The sequence below is a fragment of the Lissotriton helveticus genome, chromosome 7 (assembly GCF_964261635.1).
Source record: "Lissotriton helveticus chromosome 7, aLisHel1.1, whole genome shotgun sequence".
In the NCBI taxonomy this organism is placed as follows: Eukaryota; Metazoa; Chordata; class Amphibia; order Caudata; family Salamandridae; genus Lissotriton; species Lissotriton helveticus.
In genome coordinates, this window is record NC_136068.1 from 84,711,330 (window position 1) to 84,736,621 (window position 25,292).

General features: G+C 52.1%; 1 protein-coding gene across 1 annotated transcript in view; it reads right to left on the bottom strand.

Moving 5' to 3' along the window:
- LOC144766630 (vesicle-associated membrane protein 1-like) overlaps positions 1-23,632 on the bottom strand; it is a 69,246-nt gene extending 45,614 nt beyond the window's left edge. Inside the window, exon 1 of the mRNA XM_078650415.1 lies at positions 23,285-23,632. Within this exon, the coding sequence (XP_078506541.1) occupies positions 23,285-23,286 (2 nt within the window). The 5' untranslated portion in view covers positions 23,287-23,632. The remainder of the gene's footprint in view (positions 1-23,284) is intronic.
- Positions 23,633-25,292: the final 1,660 nt, after the last annotated feature.

Consider the following 25,292-nt stretch of genomic DNA (forward strand, 5'->3'; position numbering starts at 1 on the left):
GTAGTGGAGTATGGCTTTAAAGCCCCGCCCAGTCTCTGCCCATATTTTTAATTGGCTTGTGTCATTGTCCTTTGTAAACGCTGGCTTCCGAGTAGTCATTAGGCTTGTTAGTACCTCCTTGGTACCCCCTTGTCTGCATTTGTAACCTCCCATGGTGACTGGCCCTTTTACTTCTGTTATGGCACGGTATGTCTTATTTAGTCTGTAAGCACTATTTTCTTTAATGAGTTTCTCCTACTGTAGGCATGGCATGCTTTCCTCGCCATGCGCGCTTTCTCTTTCAAGCAGCCCCGGGCAATGGCGGCCGCTTCTTTGAAGTGAAATAGGTCTCACATTTACAAGAGCTTGAGCTATTGCCATTGTGAATGACAATAGCTTAAACTCTCGTAAATGCGAGACCTATTGCATTGCAAATGCTTGTTTTCCATGCACCATAGCATGGAGAAATGGGTCAGCCCACTTCATCCATTGGCTGTCGTGCCCTGAGAGTGACAGCATTTTACCTCCTCACTTGAGCACAGTGGCCTAAAAAGAAGGACACGTTAATGCCAGTGCTGTATTGCCTGGTCTGGTTGTCCAACCCTTCACTTTTATAACATTTTCACTTAGTATTCTTTCGAAGCATATGCCTGACCCTTTAGATGCAACATTCTTTTTAACCTTTTTTAGCTTTAATTTTTTATTTCTGTTGCTTTTACTTGCATTAAATACATAGATAAATAAATAAATACATACAAACATTGTAAGCTTGCCAAGGCCAGACCTATTGGTTTTGCTAATGCTTGTAAACTGTGACTGGAAAGGAAGGGGCGTCAGAAGACAGCAGCCTAGGGGTCTGCCTTTTCCTGGGACATTGCCTGTATCAATGCACTGCAAGGCTAACCACACTCTCCACTTCATTTAGATGTAATTGAAACCTGGCCTGAGTGGCTTCCATGACCTATTGACCTTCTCTTCTCTGCCTGCTGCTCAACCTCAGAGTGGATTAAGCAGCAGCTTCTGTTCATGTTAAGTATAGACGCTTTTGTTGCAAGCAGCTTCTTCGAACTTTGACGTTCCTAGGTTTGGAGAGTTCTTCTTCAGGCCACTTATATTAATTTATTTTTATTTTTGCAATTTTGTATAGCGCCGACATGGCCCGAAGGCATCAGAGCGCTTTACAACAAGCAGGATATAAGGGTTATAATATGTTATGTTATGCTAAGGTATGTCCCAGCTCTAGATACAGAGAAGATATCCGCAGAGAAAAGCCAGGTCTTCACGGCCCCTCTGACGGCCCAGTGATTCTGGATGCTCCTATTGGACAGAGGTCAAGCGTTCCAGAGGGCGGGAGCTTTGGTGCCAAATAGCGTCCCTCCTGTTCTTGCTCTTGTAACCTGAGGTCAGGCCCGGACTGGCCATAGCGGGCACCGGGCAATCCCCCGGTGCGCCGCACGGGTGGGGGTCGATTTTGGTACAGGGCCGATTTAGCTGCAAAAATGGCCCTGTACCAAAATCGGCCAAAAAACGGCCCGGCAAAGAGCTCGGCGGCACCTCCAACCCCCTCCCCCCAAGTGGGGAGAGGGGGCTGCCGAGCACTTTGCCAGGGACGGTTGTGGTTCCCAGTCCGGCCCTGCCTGAGGTCCACAGGCTAAATAGAGCTTAGCTGAGCACAAGGCCCGAGAGGGGACATGTGGATGGAGCAGATTAGATAGGATGGGAGGCCCCTGGCTGGTGAGACTGTTATGAGTAATGCATAGAGCCTTAAAAAGGATTCTCTTATCCACCGGGAGCCAGTGTAGCCCATGGATAAAGCTGGAAACTGGACAGAGCGAATAGAAGCCGTGCTGCAGCATTTTGGGCTATCTGAAGTCTTTCGATCATTATCTTATTGGAACCCAGAAACAGCGCATTGCAGTAGTCCAAGCTAGCGAGTATAGCAGACTGGACAATCATCTGGCGAGTGTGAGAGTCAAAAAGTCCCAGAACGGGTTTTAGGCCTCGTAGGAGTCCAAAGCAGATGCCTGCCACCGACTTCGACTGGGCTTCGAAAAGGACAAGGTGCATGCGACCCAGACACCCAGATTTCTTACCGCTGTTTTGGGCTGAGAAGGTGGTCCTAATGAGGGGGGGCACCAGTGATCGCCCCATTGAAGGATATCTTTCCCTAAGAGAAGAATTTCAGATTTGCTAGAGTTTAACTGAAGGCAATTGGCCGCCATCCACTCCGTAATAATCACCTTACCATTTTGAAATTTAGGTAGGTTCTGTGTGGAATTGTTAGAAAAGGTGATCACAAGCAGCGTATTGTCAGCATAGGATACCAGAGTGATGGCCAGGGATTTTGCCACCTAAGCTTACATTGCAAAAATAATGGCCTACTTTTTGGCTTCATGTAAGGTTGCCTACTGCCTCGGTTACTGTGGGTTACATTACTAGTAATTAAGCTGAAACGATGTGTGCAGGAGTAACCAGAAGAAACAGCTACAGCAATTGGGCAGAGGAATTACACAGTTACAGCTTCATTGTAGATGGTGGAGTCAAAAAAACAAAGGCAGGTCAGAAAGTCGTGGAGCAAGTACATAAGTCTGTTTAAGGGTGAATTAACCAAGGCGTCTGTCAAGAAGAGGAGCTTGCTGTCCTTTTTGAAGGTTACAAGGCAGGTGGTTAGATGGAGGGAGGGAGGCAAAGAGTTCCAGATTCTAGTGACACTACCAGAAAAAGACTGGTTCATGTATCGTTCTCGGCTGAAGGTGAGGAATCTAGTAGCAGGGATTGGGCATTTCTGGAACCCCTATTTGCTCCTGAAATGTTCAGTTTCTCATTTAGATAGGAGGGTGAGGAGGAGTGCAGGGCTCGGTGGGTAATACAAGCGATTTTGAATTGGGCCTGAGCTTCAATGGAGAGCCAGTGGAGGGTTAGCAGGGCCGGGGGAAATAGGATCAATCTCTTGAGACCTCAAACGAAGCGTGCTGCCGCATGCAGAGTGGCTCTCAGTGGGCCTAGGTGAACGTTGGCAATGCCTGAGAGAAGGGCAATTCCATAGTCTAGTCTACAGAGAACGAGTGACTGCACCACCATTTTGAGGTCTTGTTCCGGAATCAATTGTCTGATGCCCCAAAGCTGCATTAGTTGGAGTTGTGCGCTGTTGGCCATGGCTGCGATGTGGCTGTGAAGATTGAGACGATTATCAAGGGTGATGCCGAGTGAAAGAGGCATGACAGTTTCTGAGTGGTTATACATCGATTGTTAGTAAAGGTGCAGTGACTCTTAATTTATTGCATTAAAGGTCATCCAATAAAACTTACAATTTTACCATTTGTTTCAGAGGTAAATTGCACTTCTAGTCACTTTCTTTCTAGATATGAAATGTAAAAGTTTCTGAGTGAATGACAGTGTTAACTGAATCTGGGAAGTGCGATTGCTGATATTTAGGCTTCGATTGGTAGAACTGCAAACATAATAAACAAAGGGGTAGATTTACAAGCCCCATGCGTCTTTTTTCAGCGGCTATTGCGTCACTTTTTGTGACGCAGCAGCAGCGTAAAAATGCGGCCTATATACAACGTGATGTATCTAGGGAGATGCGTCACGTTGTAAAGCCCTGCGTCACATTATACCTGCGTCGGGTATAAAGTATGCAGGGTGGGCGTTCCAGTGCAAAAAAAGCCTCGTAGAAGGGACGCAGTGAAATCTACAAGATTTCACTACGCCACTTCTAGGATGCCACTGCGTCAAATTCTTACGCCTGCTTAAAACAGGCGTAAGGAGTGACGCAGTGCAATGAGGATAGACCTCCCCCTGCATTGCTGGAGTTGCGTCGTGCTTGCGACACCGCTCCAGCAATGCGTGACTTTTGCCTCAACAGATGCTTCAGTATTTCTGACACATCGTTCAATCCTTGCGCCATGGTGCACTGTATTGTAAATACGGCGCATCCATAGTGGCGCAAGGGTTTCAGATGGTGGCGCAGGGAAAGTGACGCATCTGTACAGATGCGTCACTTTCTTGTAATTCTGCCCCAAAGTGTTTACTTGCAGTGCTGTGGCTGTAGAGTGTCCAGGCAGTCCTCTGATATGTATCTCCACAGCCATCCCCAACGTGGAGGGAGGGAGGGGGAGAATTTCACAATGTAAAAATAAATGGCCTACTTTTTGCCTTCCTGTAAGGTTGTCTAGTGCCTGGGGATAGAAAACTTTAAACTCCGGTATATTTTTCAATTTAGGATTGGATGTCAAAAGTTCAGGAGCAACAGCAAAAGTCTTGCTTTTCACTAAAGCGGTGGTGAATGCATGAAACAAAGGCCCTCCCATCAGAAGGGGTGGGGAGGCATGACCGTGGAGAATGACCCTGGGAACAGGCTGGGGCAGAAAGAGGAAGACACAGAACCGAGGCAGCCAAAGTAAAGCTGGACCACAAAGAGAGATGCGGAGTCCTGCCATGGCCTTCGGTATTGATAAAAAGCTGCACAATCATTGGGGACTCTTCACACACCAGAGGTGTGTTTAACTACATGTTCCAGACATCAGCTGCAAAAACAATTGTTTATGGATGTTTCTTGATGGTGAGCACAAACATTTTAAGCTGGGCTTTCAGTTCACAACTGGTAATATTTTCTTTAATTGATTTGTAGCATTTTGATGGTGATATTTTAGGCAAAATCATTGGATTTATAGAATATTTTAGAACCTTTTTGGGGCAAAATCAGTGCATTAGCAGCACAAGTCAATATTACATTTTAGATATGAATCATCGCCTTTAGGGTAGTTCATAAATATGATTTGGACCTAAACTATCATATTTACAGAATTACAAAGACAAAGGAGGAATATTCTGGGTATTTGCAGAATGAGTTAAAGCGTTTTTGAAGGAAGTTCATTCAACTTCTGGAACTTTGGATTTATGTTGAGTGAATAACCAGGACTTCCATTAACTGACTATTACTGTTTGTGTTTGAACTATTCATACTGCCGACAGGAACCTTAAATTAGGTTAATTAGGGACAGTTAATGGGGTTCAACGGCTAGTCTCTTTTTGGAGAAAAAAAAATGCAAATTTGGGAACATAATGCTGCGTCATCTATTACGATGTTAAGCTGATGCTCCAGTGTGACATTCCATGACCCGACATTTTAATATAAAACTGTGCAAGAAATGCTCCAAACCTGCACCATACATTTTTTTGACAAAGTTCTTTTGGGACAAACACCCAAGCTCTGTGTAAATGCACTGTATCATTTTGCACAATGAGTGGAACTGAAGGGTTTTAATATGGAAGCCTTGTCCGCCTTTCTGTCCATATATTATTTGAATGTCCCCAACTGTACAGGTGGGTCCAATCCCAAAAGCATTTAAGAGTACAGAGGTAGCACTACGGGAGTACTCTTTAACTTACTCCTTTGTGAATCGGCCAGAAAAGTCTAAGTGCAAAGAGGGCGCAGTTCTTCCATTTCGAATTAATTGTATATATGTTTGTATGTATCTAGGTATATAGGTGAAGACAAGTATGATGTAAACAAGTGATATGATATGTGAGGTAGGTGGTTTGTAAGCTATTAATGCATTGTAAGGCAGCAAAAGAACTCTACGGGTAAACTACTTTACATACTCCAAAACGCCTTTGTGTGTGGACCCCAAACTGTCCTAAAACTGTGTATTTAGATAAATGAACTTTTCCATTTTGAAGCAAAAATTCCAGTGCTGTTCTCAATTCAAAACTGGTCACACACATACACACAAACACACACACAAAGTCTACAGATTGGCGTAAAGTCAAGACATTGCACTCAGGGATGCCACATATAGGGTTTGTGATTGCATTGCTGTCAATATATGTCTTTTTATCATCTTGCTTGTACGCGAAGCAGTCACCAGACAATTATGTGATTATCTGAAAGACAGCTGCATAGGTGCCAAGTTAAGGTGTGCAAAAAAGTGATGGAAGGACGGCTTCAATCAATTCCATCCACTGGTAATTACTCGCTACACATTCCAGTCCATCATTAATTCGCACAACATGGCATATGCAAATCGGTCTTGACCATGCTCCAATGGGACCAGTCCAGCCCGAACCCCCAAGCCAAGTGGCATCTAATGAGCCCGAGGTACCTCTCTGAACTGACTGCTAACGCCTCCAGCATCAGATCTCCACCTCAATGCTGCTGTCTGTGGAACCATCTCCTGCCTTCATTCCTCCACCCAGTTGCTTCAGAACAGTGAGGAAACACCCCTTGTTATTGTCCCAAAGAAAGATGGAAGTTGGAGGTTCTAATCTATAAAAAAGTATTTAACAATGATGCCCACTCCATGCCAAGGACAGACCATTGGAGGTGCATGGCTCTTATTTATTACTGAAAAAAATGTGTGGGGTCCTTTTGTGAATTAGCTTAACAGTGTTTGGCTATTATTGTGTGGGTGCTTCAGAAGCTACCACCATCTTTGTATTGGAAGCCCTTCAGGTTTCGGGTGGGTGAAACCTTAAAATGCCTGAGGCCATGGAGTTGACCGCAGCCGGGCTCGTGTGAAGAGGTCTTATTCTGCAGAGCACATCAATAGTGATGCCCCACCACCTGGAGCTCAGCGCCTGTCGACGTCACCGACATTGCCTATGGATCTATGGAAACATCTTGAAAGGTTTCCTTGAACTTTACATTGGGGGACTGCAGGTATCTGTAAAAGCATTTAGTAAGCCTATGGGTTTCTGTGTTTCCTTTTATGTATCTTTTCAAAAGCATCCATTGCTTAAAATTTTACATTTCAGACATTGTAGCGAAGTACATGAAATATGGCGTAATCTGCTATCAGGCACTGCATGAAAATTACACGGAATTAGAACATTGGAATGTTGGGAGCTCCATTGAAAACAATGGAGTGCTCCGAGCTTCTAATGGCTGGTATAAGCCCGGAGCTCCAACATTCCAATGTTTCTTTGATCACAGCTCTGGCTGTGAACAAAGGCTTCAAGGACCCTGAGGGGAATCCAATCCCCTCACTCTCCCATAAGGCTTTGTTCTTTTTTGTTAGAACATTCTGCCCTTTCGTGTCAGAATGTTCTAATAGCCTTAAAGCCCTTCGTAGCTGGGCTATACCGGCTATTTAAGTCCCTCTCCCCTGTTAAAGGCCCTCGCCTTCGGCTCGGGGCCTTTAACGCGGGAGAGGGCCTTTAATAGCCGGTATAGCCCTCTACGGCGGGCTATAAGGCTATATTATTTGAGGGAACGTAAAGAGATGGAGACTCTGAAATTCAGAAAGGGCCCAAATTCACAAACTCTGAGATGGGGGAGACACTTCACCAGCATAGGTCAACGGTTTGAGAAATGGTGGGACTGTCAAGTGCTAAGAGACCGTACTGGTGAACTAGAGGCGCATGTTAATGGGAAGCAATCGTACTGAGGGCATAAATAGAAAGTGGAGACATGGAAAGAGTGGGGAAGAAAGAGGGAGCTGTGGCTGGTGTAGGAGAGGGAGCAAGAACGAGAGGAGGGCAATGTGGGAAAATTAAGTGCAAGAGAGAGGAAGAGAAATGGAAGAGAGACCCTTGCAGACAGACAGACCTTTCAACATCCATGGCATATATCTAAAAGTCTGCCTTACTCCATCATACAAGCTATGAGGGACACTGGTGGGAAGGCCTCTCCTTAACCAACCCACGAACATTCCTGCCTCTTGTACACCTCACGACCATCCACCATGTCCATTACTACATCCTTCTTCGTCGAGACAGTCAGTGTTCTTTGAGTGGGATCCCCTGTCCGAAAACACTCAACTTGGCTTACCCCTATACAAACTAAAACTTATTTATCAGTAGCATAGCCAGTGTGCTACGGAAGGACATTGGTTCCATGGCTGCTGTTTGAATTATGAAATACAACAACAATCAGAGTTCAGTGGGCCCTCTAGAGTCCCCGGTGCTACTGCACCCGCTTCACCAATGGAAGCTACACCCCTAGTAATTATCATTTTTAACAAACTCTCTCCCTTCCCCTATTTAAGAAGTTCACCCTCAGATAAGTCCTGGCTTGGCCACTTTATTTCACTCCTAAAATGCGGCTCAACCCGGATATGCAATATGCCGAGTTGGCACCCTACTCGTGAAGACTAGGGGTGGGTGATAAATTCTGCTCCGCCGGCAGAGTTCTCAAAAATTTGGCCAATCTGTGTTATGCCTGTAACACGAAGTTCCGGCCATACTTCACCAGCTGCTGCATGGTGGAGGTCTTCTCATGCATGGCTCACCAACGGTAAGTAGGCGAGCGAGAATTGGTGTTCCCTAGTGTGATTTTTGGATGCCATAAGGGAACCAAGAGAGATTGTCTCAACGCGAGTGGTCACGGGCAGTTGCAACCTTTTGCGGTGAGAACCTGCCACTTGAGCAGAAACTCTACTCGAGCAGCAAAAACAAGCAGGGGTCTCTGGTGTGCTGCATGGAGGCATTTGTGCTCATTTTTCAGCCAGGAACAAGCGCCAGGCACTAAAAATCAGCGCAACGTACCAATTACTGCCCGTTCGGGGAGCTCTGCGAAATCTTGCAGAGTTTTTATGTAACTCTGCAGAATTCCATGGAGTGAACTTCTGCGAGTTCTGCCCACCCCATGGAAAGTGAAGCACAACACTCTTTCTCTCCCTCTCTTCCACGCTCCCATCCCATCCTCTGGTTCTTTTTGTACTGGGTGAGTTCTAGCCCACTTACGGTTATAGAGCCTTTATCCCACTGGACATAAGGTGGTGCCAGAAATAAACACTTTGAAGATCAGAGAAGGAGGGTTCTCTCTTTCTTTTATTGTTGACTGGACAGTTAAGAGAGGATTGACTGGTCCTGCAGTTTCCGGGCTTATTAGTGATGTACCCACTATTCAGCCCTGTATCGGCCGGCTCCATCTGATTAGATTCTCTCTAAAAGCACCAGGATACCCGTAGGGTGGCAGTTGCTCTATACAAGAGCTATATACAATACAATACAATACAATGTATTCCTATGGGGATTTTGTTGGAGTGTGGTGCTGGGCAGTCGCCACCAGGGGTTGACATGTGTAGTAGCAGGCTCTATGCAAGACCTACAGGGAAGCACAACCGAGACACCATGAGAGCATCGTGTCTGCTGAGGAAGAGGACAGTGCCTCCCACGCAGACAAGGCATGACAGGCACTCCACCAACTTGGCTGGCTTGTGAATCTGACATGCCGGCTCACAAATGTTCTACGAGGGATGGGGAACAGATTGCATCTTTCTCTGTTTCAGGGCGCGAATCTGTGCACGGACAGAGGGGAATGTATCTGCACGGACCCAGGTGTCAGAGACACTGGGGTTCAATCAGAAAAACTGGGGCTATTCCCTGCTGCAGGGGTCGTTGACGAACCTGATCTCTTCCTGCACTAGCACATGCCAACTGCAGGGTCATGTCATGTCATGCTGTCATGCTATGTTATGTGTATTTGTAGTGCGCTCTATCACCTGGGAGCGTATCCTGGTGCCTGTGCGGGTGTCGGGTCCAGCCTTAACCCTTTCCATGCGGGGCTAATTCCCCTGCGGTGCGGGGGGAGGGGCCGCGTGCAGCGCTCGTGACGAGCCCAGCTCATCATGCTGCACAGTGGGGCTGTGCTCATGACGAGCTGAGCTTGTCATGACTCCGCCCACTCCCGTAGAACGCCCGCACAGGCAGGGAATTACTCCCGCGTGGGCCGTCTGCAGCCGTTATGACGAGCTCAGCACGTCATGAGCACGGCTCCACTGTGCCTCGTGACGAGCTGAGCTCGTCATAAGCACGCAAGTAGTTAAGGTTCTTGCTGAACTCAAGAAACAAGGAGGAGGCTCTGATGTGTACGGGGTGGTCGTTGCAAGCTTTAGGATGGATGTACGAGAAGACACATGATATAGGAACTACTTCTTGTAGCACAGAAGGGTATTGTGAAACCGGCCTGCAGGCAAGGGCAAGTAGGTGCCCAACCTTATGGGGTCGGCTGTGGTTCTCACAGAGAACGAGCTCCCATGGGATCCTATGGGTAAGACAGCAGATGAGTGCGTCGCTATGGAAACGTTCAATGAATGTGAGATTGGACAGTAAGGATGCCCCATTCACCTTCAGCACCTTTCTGGCTTGACATGAAGTGCTCCAACCAGGTGTAGAATGTGTAATGCTTCCTCACTGTACGTCTCCGCTGGTGTCGTATGTTGTGAGGCTCCAGCACTAGAGTCCTCTGCTTGGCTCGGGGCAAACATTGGCTCTGGTGGGGAACAAAGTGCTATCTGGCGAACCCAACTCCTCTACTTTCCCTTCAAGCGTCAATGACCTTCGGCCCATTTCTTGCAATGACGACGAAGGTAGGAGTAAAGGTCTTGGAGGCGGCATCATATGCAAGTCATGGCTTAACCACCCCATCACCTCACACGGATGACTGTGCAGTCAGAGACCTTTCCGGCCAAGGGTTTGGTCTTCCACAAGAGATTTGGGTAAACAGTGGCTGTGTTGTGGGATCTGGAGGAGGGTGGCTTGAATGCCCAATAGGATGCATCGCCCTTTCTCCAGAAGCTGGAGTTATATCAACTGAGGTATCATCCAGAAAAGTAGATGGTCCTCATAAAAGGTCTTCAGTCAGCGCTGAACCAAACGCAATCGAAAGAAACTCCCATAGAAGACAGGTGGGAGCTTCCTCCATCCTGTTTCTGGTCCACAAGTGATGCAGATGTGCACATCCTAGTTCTGCCTCAGCATCAGCATCAACGGAGATACAAAGCTGGTCCAGCGCTTTCCGTTGCATCGCTTCCCTTTAGCGGCTCTGCGCTCTGATTCTACTTTCAATAGTCCTGAGACACTTTGATGGGCTTCCTACACAACAATGGGATACAGATGTTTCTCCGCCTGGTGGGCTCGCCTATTCAGACCCAATCTTCACCAAGGGTGATGGAAGATGCCCAGTTGGTACGAACCCTTTGAACCTAGGTGCCCCCTGTCATCAGTTTCGATTCACTGCCCTCTCTGCTCCATTGAGTGACACTCTACCCAAAGTCCATTCTGCTCTCAGTCAGTATCTTACCTGCCCTCACTGCTGTCCCCTCCACTGTCCCTTCAGAAGGGCCTGTCCCAATGTGCACCCAGCCACCACTTCCATTCCGTAGTCCACCTCAAGACTATTCTGCCCCTCCTGTCCATTCTGCTGCCCACATTGCCAACAATGCCCCTCCAATTGGTCCCCCAGTGCCCTCTTTGCCGCATATTCTTTGTGTCCACGATGTTCGACCGCCCAATCCTCGGCTTACGTTCTGGCTCCTCCTGCCCGATGTGTACTATGTCTACAGTGGCAGTTCTGGGCATTCCCTGCCCTGTGCCCATTCAGTGCCCTCCCTGTCCCTCGCATTCCAGTCACTGTCCTATGTTGATTCACTTCCCATCCCTGCCACACTTTACTTCTACTACCTAGTGAACCCCCTGCCCTGTGCCCATTCTGTCCCAGTGCCCTTGCAGTGCACTCACTGTCCATTCAGTCCTGTCCCAGCTGCATGTTGACACAGCGCCCTCCCTGCCCCGGTTCACTCCTCATGGAGCCAGGATGGACTTTAGACTCAGCACCCCCTGCAAAGTCCTTTCCGCTACCCTCATCCTGTCGCCCCACCCTCTCTGCACCTCCCTGAAGGGACTCAGGGCATCACCTGCCAAGGTCCACCTGGGAGGAGGCAGCTTGGTGCCAGGTATGACGTCCAGCCTCAAGCCCCCACAGCTACTAGAAGCCATCTGGAGGAGTCTTGAGGTGACAAATATAACTCTACACAAAAATCCCAAATAAATGGGTAAATGGCAGAGTCCCCTCAGTCCACCCTGTAGGGCCCCCTTCGTCCCACTTTGGGGTTGCCTCATAGGCTACGCTGTTCGGGCTCAAACGCTTCTGTGCACACCCCACTACTAATCTCCCCTCCCCTGGGCGGGCTTCAAGGCGCCCCTCGCCCCCTTCTGCGCCTTCAGCACATTGCTTATAAGAGCCGTCAGCATCCCTTCCCACGTAGCAATATGTCCAGTCTATAATGTTCACATGTATGTTCTGTCCTGCTCCGGCCAGGCGTTATTCCCCAGTTCACTATGGACACCATTAATTCCCCCAGTGCGGTCAGGGGTGTCCCCATAGTCCTTCTCTCTCCATGCCCTCCTTATTCTCCCCAGAGCCATGCTTATTACAATGAATGTACAACAAGGGGGGGGGATTCAATTTAGGAAGTTCAGAGGCTGGAATCAAATACCACTACGTTCATAAACATGGGCACCTCTGAACACCATCAATCACACTATTCTTTTTAGCCTCAAGCAATCCTTTTTATTGACCTTGGGCAACAACATCTTTTTGTTATTTTACTTCAAAACATTTTTTTTTTGTGTTTGACGTTTCATCCATATACGGCCCGATGTAGGTCGCCAATCACCGGTCGGTAGCGGCCGATTTCGGCCGTTACCGACCGGTATTTGGTAATGGAGATGTAGGGGCCTCAAAATATACAGAATCGGTATATTTACCGATTCTGTAAATTTACCTATTCTGTAAAATACCGATTCTGTAAAATACCGAATCAGTAAATTTACCGAATCGGTAAATACAGATGTAGATGGCACTGAAAACAGTGCCACAGGCCATTACCGATTCGTTATTTACCATGTAATACTATTACATGGTAAATCACGAATTCCAGTGTACATGCACATCAGTGCATGTACACCTGTGCCATGTGGCACACAGACATGCCCTAAGGGCATGTAGTGTGTCACATGGCACACAAGCCAGAAACAGGGGTGGAACAGGGTGTCAAAGTGACACCCTGTCCCCCTTGTAAAATCGGTAATTTTACCGATTCGGTAATTACCGAATCGGTATTTGCTATTGAATCCTATGGGCTTCAAGGCCCATAGGAATCAATGGCAAATACCGATTCTGTAATTACAGAATCGGTAAGTACCGAATCCTACCGATTCAGTATTTTTTACCGAAAAATTACCTACATTAGATTTACCGATTCATGAATACCGAATCGGTAAAATTCGGTATTTATGAACCGGTAAATCTAATTTACCTACATCGGGCGACAAGTGTTTTTTTTCTTTTCAAAACATAGAAAACAGTTATGTACAATTACACTTATATCCACATGTACTTATATATACAACATATACATCATTATCACATTTAAACCAACACCACAATTGATTGGACAAAAAGAATATTTTTCCACAAATTTTTAACACAGCTGACTCAACATTTACATTTCGCTACCAATCTTTTTGACACATAGTAAATTATTAGTTATTTTATAGAGACCTATGTTCAGTGATGTTTTACTGGGACCGGGACTAGATAGGTCCTCAGAGTCCACGTTGTACAGAAGGAATTAAAATCAGAGGAAACCCGGCAAAAAACAGTGGAACAGACGCCATGCAGCGTCATTTTTTATACGTATAAGATGTCCTAACAAAAACCAAGCAGAGCCCTGAAGAAGACCTTTTTTTGAAAAACATGGGGTGTTTGGTCCCACACAGATAAGGTCGAAACGCGTCGGCAGAGAATAAATAGAGGCTTGGAGGAAACCAAGGGAAAGAAACACTGACCGTACGAGGGCAGTAGAGTGGAAACTTTTATGTCCCTCCTTAAAAACTGGTATAACTAAATCTCCGACCCTATACAGGACCCTATGATTAGGATACTCTGAGAACCTATCTAGTTCCGGTCCCAGTAAAACATCACTGAAAAACATAGGACTCTAAAAAATAACTAATAATTTACTATGTGTCAAAAAGATTGGTAGCGAAATGTAAATGTTGAGTAAGCTGTGTTAAAAAATTGTGGAAAATATTCTGTTGTCCAATCAATTGTGGTGTTGGTTTAAATGTGATACTGATGTATATGTTGTATATATAAGTACATGTGGATATAAGTGTAATTGTACATAACTGTTTTCTATGTTTTGAAAAGAAAAAAACACTAGATGTATGACACGTCAAACACAAAAAAAGGGTTTTGAAGTAAAATAACAAAAAGATTTTGTTGCCCAAGGTCAATAAAAAGGATTGCTTGAGGCTAAAAAGAATAGTGTGATTGGTGGTGTTCAGAGGTGCCCGTGTTTATGAACGTAATGCTTATTACAATGGCTTCAGGCTGACTGCAGCATCTCCATCCATCACTTTTGCGTTGTCCAGGTGATTGGCTCCACCTGTCCCAGGCAGGCCAGGCATTGGTCGCTGCATTAGAGACCCGCGCTGCCCCTCCCTCACAAGGCCCACGAGGGCTGCCTGCATCCAGAGGGGGCGTGGCCTAGCAGTTCGGGCTGATCTGGGCAGGGACAAGAAGGATTTGCATACGGGTGGTCCGTCTGTAACACCACAGCGAGTAAAAAACTGTAGAATGGAATGCACCCAAAGTGACGACGAGGGGTTAAGAGGAATTCGAGCATTTTGACTCATCTCAGTTTGCTTTCCGAAATGAGTCTCTCTCATTGGCTCTGAGCACTTTGTGTCAGGAGGACCCGAGCTGTCCCTCGCCTGTGTTGCCTAAAATGGCCGACCTGTGTAGGGGGGGGGGGGGGATTGTACTCGCCTCTCATTCAGAAGGAATTTGGCCATGCAGCTTGCCCTGGACTGTCTTCTCTCTTGGGGCAGAGCCGAGACTGTTTTACATATGTTTGGTCCCGGTATGCAATAGCAATAGACATAGAGGAGCTCAAAACAACTGCATGGAATGCATCCAGAGCAGTGACTATAGTTTCAGATTCATTTCATTTTTCTATGTATCACCTTTGCTGGCTGTGCTCATTTGCCCCCCGTTGTTGGTTCTCTGCCCCATCAGGTGATCATAATCTGCACCAGGTGCCCCCCCCCCACCCAGAATGTTTTGCCCCGTGGTCGGTATTCATTCAGTGCCTTCTGCCCCATGTACATTGAAAAGTGACCCTCTACCCAAAGCCCATTCTGCCCAGCTTTCTATCAGGAGCTACCCTGGCATCACTGCTGTCCCACCACTGTCCTTTCAGAGGTGCCCTGTGCCAATGTGCCTCCAGGCCCCACTTCTAATTAGTACCCCCATGCTATTCTGCCCCCCGTCCATTCTGCTGCCCACAGTGTCGAAGATGCCCCTCTGATTATTCACCCACTGCCCTCTCTGCCCCTTTTCAGTGTGCCCTCAATGTGCAGCCTGCCCAATCCCCGGTTTGCACCCTGCCTCCTCCCGGCCTGATGTCGACTGACTCTACAGTGCCAGTCCAGTGCCCTCCCTGCCCTGTGCCCATTCAATGCCCCCCGCCCCATGGCCGTGCACTTCAGGCACTGCCCCCTGTTGGTTCAGTTCCCTCCCTGCCACACTTCACTTCTAATCCCAGCCAGCTCCCTGCACCATGCCCGTACTGTCCCAGTACCCATACAGTGCCCTCCCTGTCCATTCAGTACTGTCCCTGCGCCATGTTGGTGCAGTGCCCTCCCTGCCCACGTCCATCCTGCCCAGTTCCTCCAGAGTCTTCCCTCACCCTCGTGAATACATCTTCTCTCTGCCCCAATGTCTATCCTGCCTGCTCCCCCCGTGTTCATGAAGCCCCCTCCCTGCCCCGTGCCTACACTGTCCTTCAAGTCGAATTCCTCTTCAGTATTCTCCCTGCCCACGTCCAGCCATGCACTGCCCTGGATGCCCCGTGTCTATTCAGTGCGCTTTATGCCCCAGCGTTTAATCCGTGCCCCCCTGCCCCTTCAGGCCCCAGGTCCATTCACTGCTCTCCCTGCCCCAGTTCCATTCACTGCCCTCCCTGCCCCATGTCCATTCACTGCCCTCCCTGCCCCAGGTCCATTCACTGCCCTCCCTGCCCCATGTCCATTCACTGCCCTCCCTGCCCCATGTCCATTCACTTCCCTCCCTGTCCCTGGTCCATTCACTTCCCTCCCTGCCCCATGTCCATTCACTTCCCTCCCTGCCCCTGGTCCATTCACTGTCCTCCCTGCCCCAGGTCCATTCACTGCCCTCCCTGTCCCATGTCCATTCACTGCCCTCCCTGTCCCATGTCCATTCACTGCCCTCCCTGTCCCATGTCTATTCACTGCCCTCCCTGCCCCAGGTCCATTCACTGCCCTCCCTGTCCCATGTCCATTCACTGCCCTCCATGCCCCATGTCCTTTCACTGCCCTCCCTGTCCCATGTCCATTCACTGCCCTTCCTGCCCCAGATCCATTCACTGCCCTCCCTGCCCCAGGTCCATTCACTGCCCTCCCTGCCCCATGTCCAGTCACTGCCCTTCCTACCCCATGTCCATTCACTGCCCTCCCTGCCCCATTACCATTCACTGCCCTCCCTGCCCCATGTCCAGTCACTGCCCCCCCTGCCCCAGGTCCATTCACTGCCCTCCCTGCCCCATGTCCAGTCACTGCCCTTCCTACCCCATGTCCATTCACTGCCCTCCCTGCCCCATTACCATTCACTGCCCTCCCTGCCCCATGTCCAGTCACTGCCCCCCCTGCCCCAGGTCCATTCACTGCCCTCCCTGCCCCATGTCCATTCACTGCCCCCCCTGCCCCAGATCCATTCACTGCCCTCCCTGTCCCATTACCATTCACTGCCCTCCCTGCCCCGGGCCCTTTCACTGCCCTTCCTGCCCCAGGTCCATTCACTGCCCTCCCTGCCCCATGTCCATTCACTGCCCCCCCCCCTGCCCCAGGTCCATTCACTGCCCTCCCTGCCCCGGGTCCATTCACTGCCCTCCCTGCCCCGGGTCCTTTCACTGCCCTCCCTGCCCCATGTCCATTCACTGCCCTCCCTGCCCCAGGTCCATTCACTGCCCTCCCTACCCCAGGTCCATTCACTGCCCTCCCTGCTCCATGTCCATTCACTGCCCTCCCTGCCCTAGGCCCCTTCACTGCCCTCCCTGCCCCAGGTCCATTCACTGCCCTCCCTGCCCCATGTGCATTCACTGCCCTCCCTGCCCCGGGTCCATTCACTGCCCTCCCTGCCCCGGGTCCTTTCACTGCCCTCCCTGCCCCATGTGCATTCACTGCCCTCCCTGCCCCATGTCCATTCACTGCCCTCCCTGCCCCAGGTCCATTCACTACCCTCCCTGCCCCGGGTCCTTTCACTGCCCTTCCTGCCCCAGGTCCATTCACTGCCCTCCCTGCCCCATGTCCATTCACTGCCCTCCCTGCCCCGGGTCCGTTCACTGCCCTTCCTGCCCCAGGTCCATTCACTGCCCTCCCTGCCCCGGGTCCTTTCACTGCCCTTCCTGCCCCGGGTCAATTCACTGCCCTTCCTGCCCCAGGTCCATTCACTGCCCTTTTTGCCCCATGTCCATTCACTGCCCTTCCTGCCCCATGTCCATTCACTGACCTTCCTGCCCCAGGTCCATTCACTGTCCTTCCTGCCCCAGGTCCTTTCACTGCCCTTCCTGCCCCGGGTCCATTCACTGCCCTCCCTGCCCCATGTCCATTCACTGCCCTCCCTGCCCCATGTCCATTCACTGCCCTCCCTGCCCCGGGTCCAATCATTGCCCCCCCTGCCCCAGGTCCATTCACTGCCCTTCCTGCCCCGGGTCCATTCACTGCCCTTCCTGCCCCAGGTCCATTCACCGCCCTCCCTGCCCCGGGTCCAATCACTGCCCCCACGCCCCAGGTCCATTCACTGCCCTCCCTGCCCCGGGTCCATTCACTGCCCTCCCTGCTCCATGTGCATTCACTGCGCTCCGTGCCCCGGGTCCATTCACTGCCCTCCCTGCTCCATGTCCATTCACTGCCCTCCCTGCCCCATGTCCATTCACTGCCCTCCCTTCCCCATTACCATTCCCTGCCCTCCCTGCCCCGGGTCCATTCACTGCCCTCCCTGCCCCGGGTCCATTCACTGCCCTCCCTGCTCCATGTCCATTCAGTGCCCTCCCTTCCCCAGGTCCCATCGCTGCCCTCCCTTCCCCAGGCCCCTTCACTGCCCTCCCTGCCCCAGGCCCCTTCACTGCCCTCCCTGACCCAGGTCCATTCGCTGCCCTCCCTTCCCCAGGCCCCTTCACTGCCCTCCCTGCCCCAGGCCCCTTCACTGCCCTCCCTGCCCCGGGTCCATTCACTGCCCTCCCTGCCCTGGGTCCATTCACTGCCCTCCGTGCCCCAGGTCCATCCACTGCCCTCCCTGCCCCATGTCCATTCAGTGCCCTCCCTGTCCCAGGTCGATTCACTGCCCTCCCTGCCCCATTACCATTCACTGCCCTCCCTGCCCCGGGTCCATTCACTGCCCTCCTTGCCCCGGGTTCATCCACTGCCCTTCCTGTCCCGGGTCCATTCACTGCCCTCCCTGCCCCAGGTCCATTCACAGCCCTTCCTGCCCCGGGTCCAATCACTGCCCCCCCCTGCCCTGGGTCCATTCCCTGCCCTCCCTGACCCATGTCCATTCATTGCCCTCCCTGCCCCGGGTCCATTCACTGCCCTTCCTGCCCCGGGTCCAATCACTGCCCCCCCTGCCCCAGGTCCATTCACGGCCCTTCCTGCCCCGGGTCCAATCACTGCCCCCCCTGCCCCGGGTCCATTCACTGCCCTCCCTGCCCCATGTCCATTCACTGCCCTCCCTGCCCCGGGTCCAATCACTGCCCCCCTGCCCCTGGTCCATTCACTGCCCTCCCTGCCCCGGGTCCTTTCACTGCCCTTCCTGCCCCGGGTCAATTCACTGCCCTTCCTGCCCCAGGTCCATTCACTGCCCTTTTTGCCCCATGTCCATTCACTGCCCTTCCTGCCCCATGTCCATTCACTGCCCTTCCTGCCCCAGGTCCATTCACTGTCCTTCCTGCCCCAGGTCCATTCACTGCCCTTCCTGCCTCGGGTCCATTCACTGCCCTCCCTGCCCCATGTCCATTCACTGCCCTCCCTGCCCCATGTCCATTCACTGCCCTCCCTGCCCCGGGTCCAATCACTGCCCCCCCTGCCCCAGGTCCATTCACTGCCCTTCCTGCCCCGGGTCCATTCACCGCCCTCCCTGCCCCGGGTCCAATCACTGCCCCCATGCCCCAGGTCCATTCACTGCCCTCCCTGCCCCGGGTCCATTCACTGCCCTCCCTGCTCCATGTGCATTCACTGCCCTCCGTGCCCCGGGTCCATTCACTGCCCTCCCTGCTCCATGTCCATTCACTGCCCTCCCTGCCCCATGTCCATTCACTGCCCTCCCTTCCCCATTACCATTCCCTGCCCTCCCTGCCCCGGGTCCATTCACTGCCCTCCCTGCCCCGGGTCCATTCACTGCCCTCTGTGCCCCAGGTCCATCCACTGCCCTCCCTGCTCCATGTCCATTCACTGCCCTCCCTTCCCCAGGTCCATTCGCTGCCCTCCCTTCCCCAGGCCCCTTCACTGCCCTCCCTGCCCCAGGCCCCTTCACTGCCCTCCCTGCCCCATGTCCATTCTCTGCCCTCCCTGCCCCGGGTCCATTCACTGCCCTCCCTGCCCCGGGTCCATTCACTGCCCTCTGTGCCCCAGGTCCATCCACTGCCCTCCCTGCTCCATGTCCATTCACTGCCCTCCCTGCCCCATGTCCATTCAGTGCCCTCCCTGTCCCAGGTCGATTCACTGCCCTCCCTGCCCCATTACCATTCACTGCCCTCCCTGCCCCATGTCCATTCACTGCCCTTCCTGCCCCATGTCCATTCATTGCCCTCCCTGCCCCGGGTTCATCCACTGCCCTTCCTGTCCCGGGTCCATTCACTGCCCTCCCTGCCCCAGGTCCATTCACAGCCCTTCCTGCCCCGGGTCCAATCACTGCCCCCCTCCCCCGGGTCCATTCACTGCCCTCCCTGACCCATGTCCATTCATTGCCCTCCCTGCCCCGGGTCCATTCACTGCCCTTCCTGCCCCGGGTCCAATCACTGCCCCCCCTGCCCCAGGTCCATTCACTGCCCTTCCTGTCCCGGGTCCAATCACTGCCCCCCCTGCCCCGGGTCCATTCACTGCCCTTCCTGCCCCATGTCCATTCACTGCCCTTCCTGCCCCGGGTCCAATCACTGCCCCCCCTGCCCCGGGTCCATTCACTGCCCTTCCTGCCCCATGTCCATTCACTGCCCTCCCTGCCCTGAGTCCATTCACTGCCCTCCCTGACCCATGTCCATTCATTGCCCTCCCTGCCCCGGGTCCATTCACTGCCCTTCCTGCCCCGGGTCCAATCACTGCCCCCCCTGCCCCGGGTCCATTCACTGCCCTTCCTGCCCCATGTCCATTCACTGCCCTCCCTGCCCTGAGTCCATTCACTGCCCTCCCTGCCCCGGGTCCAATCACTGCCCCCCCTGCCCCAGGTCCATTCACTGCCCTTCCTGTCCCGGGTCCATTCACTGCCCTCCCTGCCCTGAGTACATTCACTGCCCTCCCTGCCCCATGTCCATTCACTGCCCTCCCTGCCCCATGTCCATTCACTGCCCTCCCTGCCCCGGGTCCATTCACTGCCCTCCTTGCCCCGGGTTCATCCACTGCCCTTCCTGTCCCGGGTCCATTCACTGCCCTCCCTTCCCCATTACCATTCACTGCCCTCCTTGCCCCGGGTTCATCCACTGCCCTTCCTGTCCCGGGTCCATTCACTGCCCTCCCTTCCCCATTACCATTCACTGCCCTTCCTGCCCCATGTCCATTCACTGCCCTCCCTGCCCCATTACCATTCACTGCCCTTCCTGCCCCATGTCCATTCACTGCCCTTCCTGCCCCATTACCATTCACTGCCCTCCTTGCCCCGGGTTCATCCACTGCCCTTCCTGCCCCAGGTCCATCCACTGCCCTTCCTGTCCCATGTCCATTCACTGCCCTCCTTGCCCCGGGTTCATCCACTGCCCTCCCTGCCCCAGGTCCATTCACTGCCCTCCCTTCCCCATTACCATTCACTGCCCTCCTTGCCCCGGGTTCATCCACTGCCCTTCCTGTCCCGGGTCCATTCACTGCCCTCCCTGCCCCGGGTCCATGCACTGCCCTCCCTGCCCCGGGTCCATGCACTGCCCTCCCTGCCCCGGGTCCATTCACTGCCCTCCCTGCCCCGGGTCCATTCACTGCCCTCCCTGCCCCGGGTCCATTCACTGCCCTCCCTGCCCCGGGTCCATTCACTGCCCTCCCTGTCCCATGCCCATTCACTGCCCTCCCTGCCCCAGGCCCCTTCACTGCCCTCCCTGCCCCAAGCCCCTTCACTGCCCTCCCTGCCCCGGGTCCATGCACTGCCCTCCCTGCCCCAGGCCCCTTCACTGCCCTCCCTGCCCCGGGTCCATGCACTGCCCTCCCTGCCCCAGGCCCCTTCACTGCCCTCCCTGCCCCGGATCCATTCACTGTCCTCCCTGCCCCAGGTCCATTCACTGCCCTCCCTGGCCCCGGCCCCTTCACTGCCCTTCCTGCCCCAAGCCCCTTCACTGTCCCTGCCCCACGATCAAACCAATCTGTGCCTCTATGCGGGAGGGGGGGGGGGGGTGCTGCCGTCGAAGCGGGGCAGAGCCCCCCAGTCCCAGCATTGGACGAGGGACAGAAGAACCCCGACCCTCGAACCGACTCAAAGAGGGGGAGAGGGAGGGAGACAAGGAGGAGAGGGAGGGAGAAGAAGAGGGAAGGAGTGAGACGCGAGACAGGGAGAAGGAGAAGAGACAGAGAAGAGTGAAGGGAGCCGGTGAGGCACCGAGAGACAGAGAAAGGGGGAGAAAACAGGCTCACGAAGAGAGAAAGGAGGGGATGGATGGATAGATAGATAGACAGACAACAGATAGATAGATAGAAAGAAAGATAGATAGATAGATAGATAGAGAGATAGAGAGAGAGAGAGAGAGATAGATAGATAGATAGATAGATAGATAGATAAATAGATAGAGTATAGATAGATAGATAGATAGATAGATAGATAGATAGATAGATAGACAGAGTATAGATAGATAGATAGATAGATAGATAGATAGATACATAGATAGATAGATAGATAGATAGATAGATAGATAAATAGATAGAGTATAGATAGATAGAGAGATAGATAGATAGATAGATAGATAGATAGATAGATAGATAGATAGATAGATAGATAGATAGATAAATAGATAGAGTATAGATAGATAGATAGATAGATAGATAGATAGATAGATAGACAGAGTATAGATAGATAGATAGATAGATAGATAGATAGATAGATAGATACATAGATAGATAGATAGATAGATAGATAGATAGATAGATAGATAGATAGATAGATAGATAGATAGATAGATAGATCAAATGGTGCACTCCAGGAGAGGGGACACCAGGCATTAATAGACACCCCAACATTGCGATAGAAAGGGGTAAACATCGAGCGCACAGATCAGACACCCCAGGACTGAGGAGAGAGAGGGGTGTAGGCGAACACATGTAAAGGGACGGGGACAGAGGGGTGAGACACTCAATAGAGAGAGTGGGAGGGGAAGCAAATCAGCGAGAGAGGGAGAGAGGAGAGAGAGCGAGAGAAGGGGGGAGAGGAGAGGGGGAGGGGAGAGGGCACACCAGAAATTAGAGTTCCTAACACCGAGGGTGAGCACCCAGTAGAACAGTGAGACCGCACATAGCAACCACGGAGACCTTAGTGCTGACAGAGAGAGAGGGCACAGAGGTGACAGACACGCCAGCACTGAAAGAGAGAAGAAAAGAGAGGGAGAGGAATAGTGTGAGACGTCACAGTGCCGACAATGCAGCACTGAGAAAGAGAGAGAACTCACAGAGGGCAAATATACACTAGCATTGAGAGAGAGAGAAACAGAGAGAGAGAAGAGAGAGAGAAGAGAGAGACTTACAGAGAGAGCGAGAGAGGAGAGAGAGAGATGAGAGAAAGACAGACATACAGAGGGAGTGAGAGAAAAGAGAGAAAAAGAGAGAGAGAGGAGATAGACATGAAGGGAGAGCGAGAGAGGAGAGAGAAGAGAGAGAGAGAAGTGAGACAGACATATATATCGAGAGAGAAAGAGACATCCTAACACTCAGGGTGAGCACACAGTAAACCACGGAGTCCGCACACTCCAACCACAGAAATCCCAGTGCTGACAGAAAAAGAGCACAGACGAGACAGACACTCCGGCACTGACAGAGAGAGAGAGAGAGAGAGAGAGAGAGAGAAGCAGAGGAAGAGAGAGAGAAGATACATGAACGAGAGATGGACGAAGACCGCAGAGCAGACACTCCGGCATCGCACCGAGAGCACAGAGCAGGCGCTCTCGCGCCGAGAGCGCAAAGCGCACGCAGAGACAGCCCTACATTAATGAGAGAGCACAGACGAGTCACTGAATCTGCACCCTGTTCCCAGGGTGCCCTTAAACGCCGCTCCCCCTCCCCCGCCGACGCCGGGTGCAATGCAGTATTTGCTGCTCACATGTCTGGGGCTGGGAAGGGCTGGTCCCGCTGACGGTCCTGGTCCTGATGCTGCGGGTGGTGTCTGCGCTCCCGATGGTGATGCGCGCGGTCCTGATGCTGCGGCGGCTGTCCGTGGTCCTGATGCTGCGGCGGCTGTCCGTGGTCCTGATGCTGCGGCGGCTGTCCGTGGTCCTGATGCTGCGGCGGCTGTCCGTGGTCCTGATGCTGCGGCGGCTGTCCGCGGTCCTTAAGCTGAGGGGGCTGTCCGTGGTGCTGATGCTGGGGCTGTCACTGCAGCGGATGCTGCCGGCCCTGCAGCGGATGCTGGTCCTGATGCTGCGCCTCCCGGGGCTCTGCACGGTCCTGGCGCCGCCGATGCTCTCCCTGCAGGTGGCGGTGGTGCTGATGATGCACTTTCTGTTTGTGGGCGTCGACGTCAGCGTCCATCCCGCGTCGACGCCAATGGCGTTTCTGCGGGTCCCTGGGCTGCACCGCAGCCACGACCACAGCCCCCGCCACTGAAAAGTGCGCTCCGCCTGAGTGATGGGGAGTGGGGGGGGGAAAGGGTGACCTCGGCCCGCCCCTCCCCCCATATGTATGTTCCTAAACCAGGGACAGCCTAGATCAGTTTATTTAAAAGGTGGCTGGGGGAGGGGTGGCTCCTGCCTTATGCCGTGCACAAGGGTACGTTTTATTTTTTTATTTAATTATTGTGTGTGTAGCGCCAACATACCTTCCTTTGCAACTTTGAAAGTCCGTTTCTTTCCAGCCCGTTTTGCCCCTCCGCTGATGGCCCCCTGCCCGTCCCAGAGACCCCCCACTCCTAATGACTGCCCCCCCGACCATCAATCATCCTAATCTACCCCCTTCCGTTTTTTCACAATTCCTTAGCCCCTGTTCCTTGCATTTTACAAATTAACCGGTCCCTGAGAGGTTTCCTCGTACTATCTCTTGTGTAGGAGAGTTAAAAAAAAGAATGTTAATCTTTGGTACAGAGTGAATAGTGAAATCACCATACGAGGTAGGTTTTTAGTTTATAAAAATATATATATACCCCCACCCTGCCTGGCCGTCTGTCCATCTGTGTATCCTGCACCCTGTCCGCCCCCTAAATGACCTTGAACGATCCGTCCTACCCTCGACCCCCCCACCCCTGAATCACATGTTCTCACGCGCACGGTTTTATTTCCGCGGTCACCTGTGCTGGTGAGCAGACGCGGGGGTGTCCGGTGGGGCCCGGGTGCAAGGGCCTGTGACGCAGTGCCTATGCAGAGGCCCAGAGGCGACGCTGGGTAAAAAACACACAATAACATAATGTTTATATATATATATGACGGAGGAGCCGATATCTGACATTGTTGACCCGTGCCCTGCCTGATGGAAGAGGAGGGGGCTCAGGTGCGCCTCCAGGCCCCCCCCCCCGTCCTCTTGGGTAGAGCCACTTCCACCCCCTCCTTCCGCCCAACCTCCTGTCTCCCATTGATCCTTCTAGTCAGATAACGAGGGCAGTCCCCGCTACCCTCCCCCACCGCTGGCATTTCCAATCCATTTTACGGCAGTGTGCACATTTGAGGTCATTTATATATAACCTTACTTACTTGACGAATGGCCGCGCTCCCTTCGGCTGGCTGTGGGGTGCACTTCTAGGAAATGACCTCACACACAGCCATGATGTCAAATTTCTTCTACATAAAACTAAGGGGCATATTACCAAGCTTGACGATATAAGATTATCGCAGCTTTAGAGGCCTTTTTCGTCCGCTAAGCGGCAATAATTCTATCGCCCTATTAGTAAGCTGTCGCTAACTGATGTTAGCGACAGCTTTGAGGCGATAGCGAGCGGTTTGGGGCTCGCTTTGCATGTCAGCGATATTTATCGCTAATGACATGCAAAGTGGGCGTACCCAACCTGTTAGCGACTGAAAGCAGTCGCTAACATCGCTATCGCCTATTAGCAAGGCAGGCGTAGCGATGGAAATATTCGCGCTAAGCACAAATATCTCCAAAAACTAACGCCTGCTCAGACC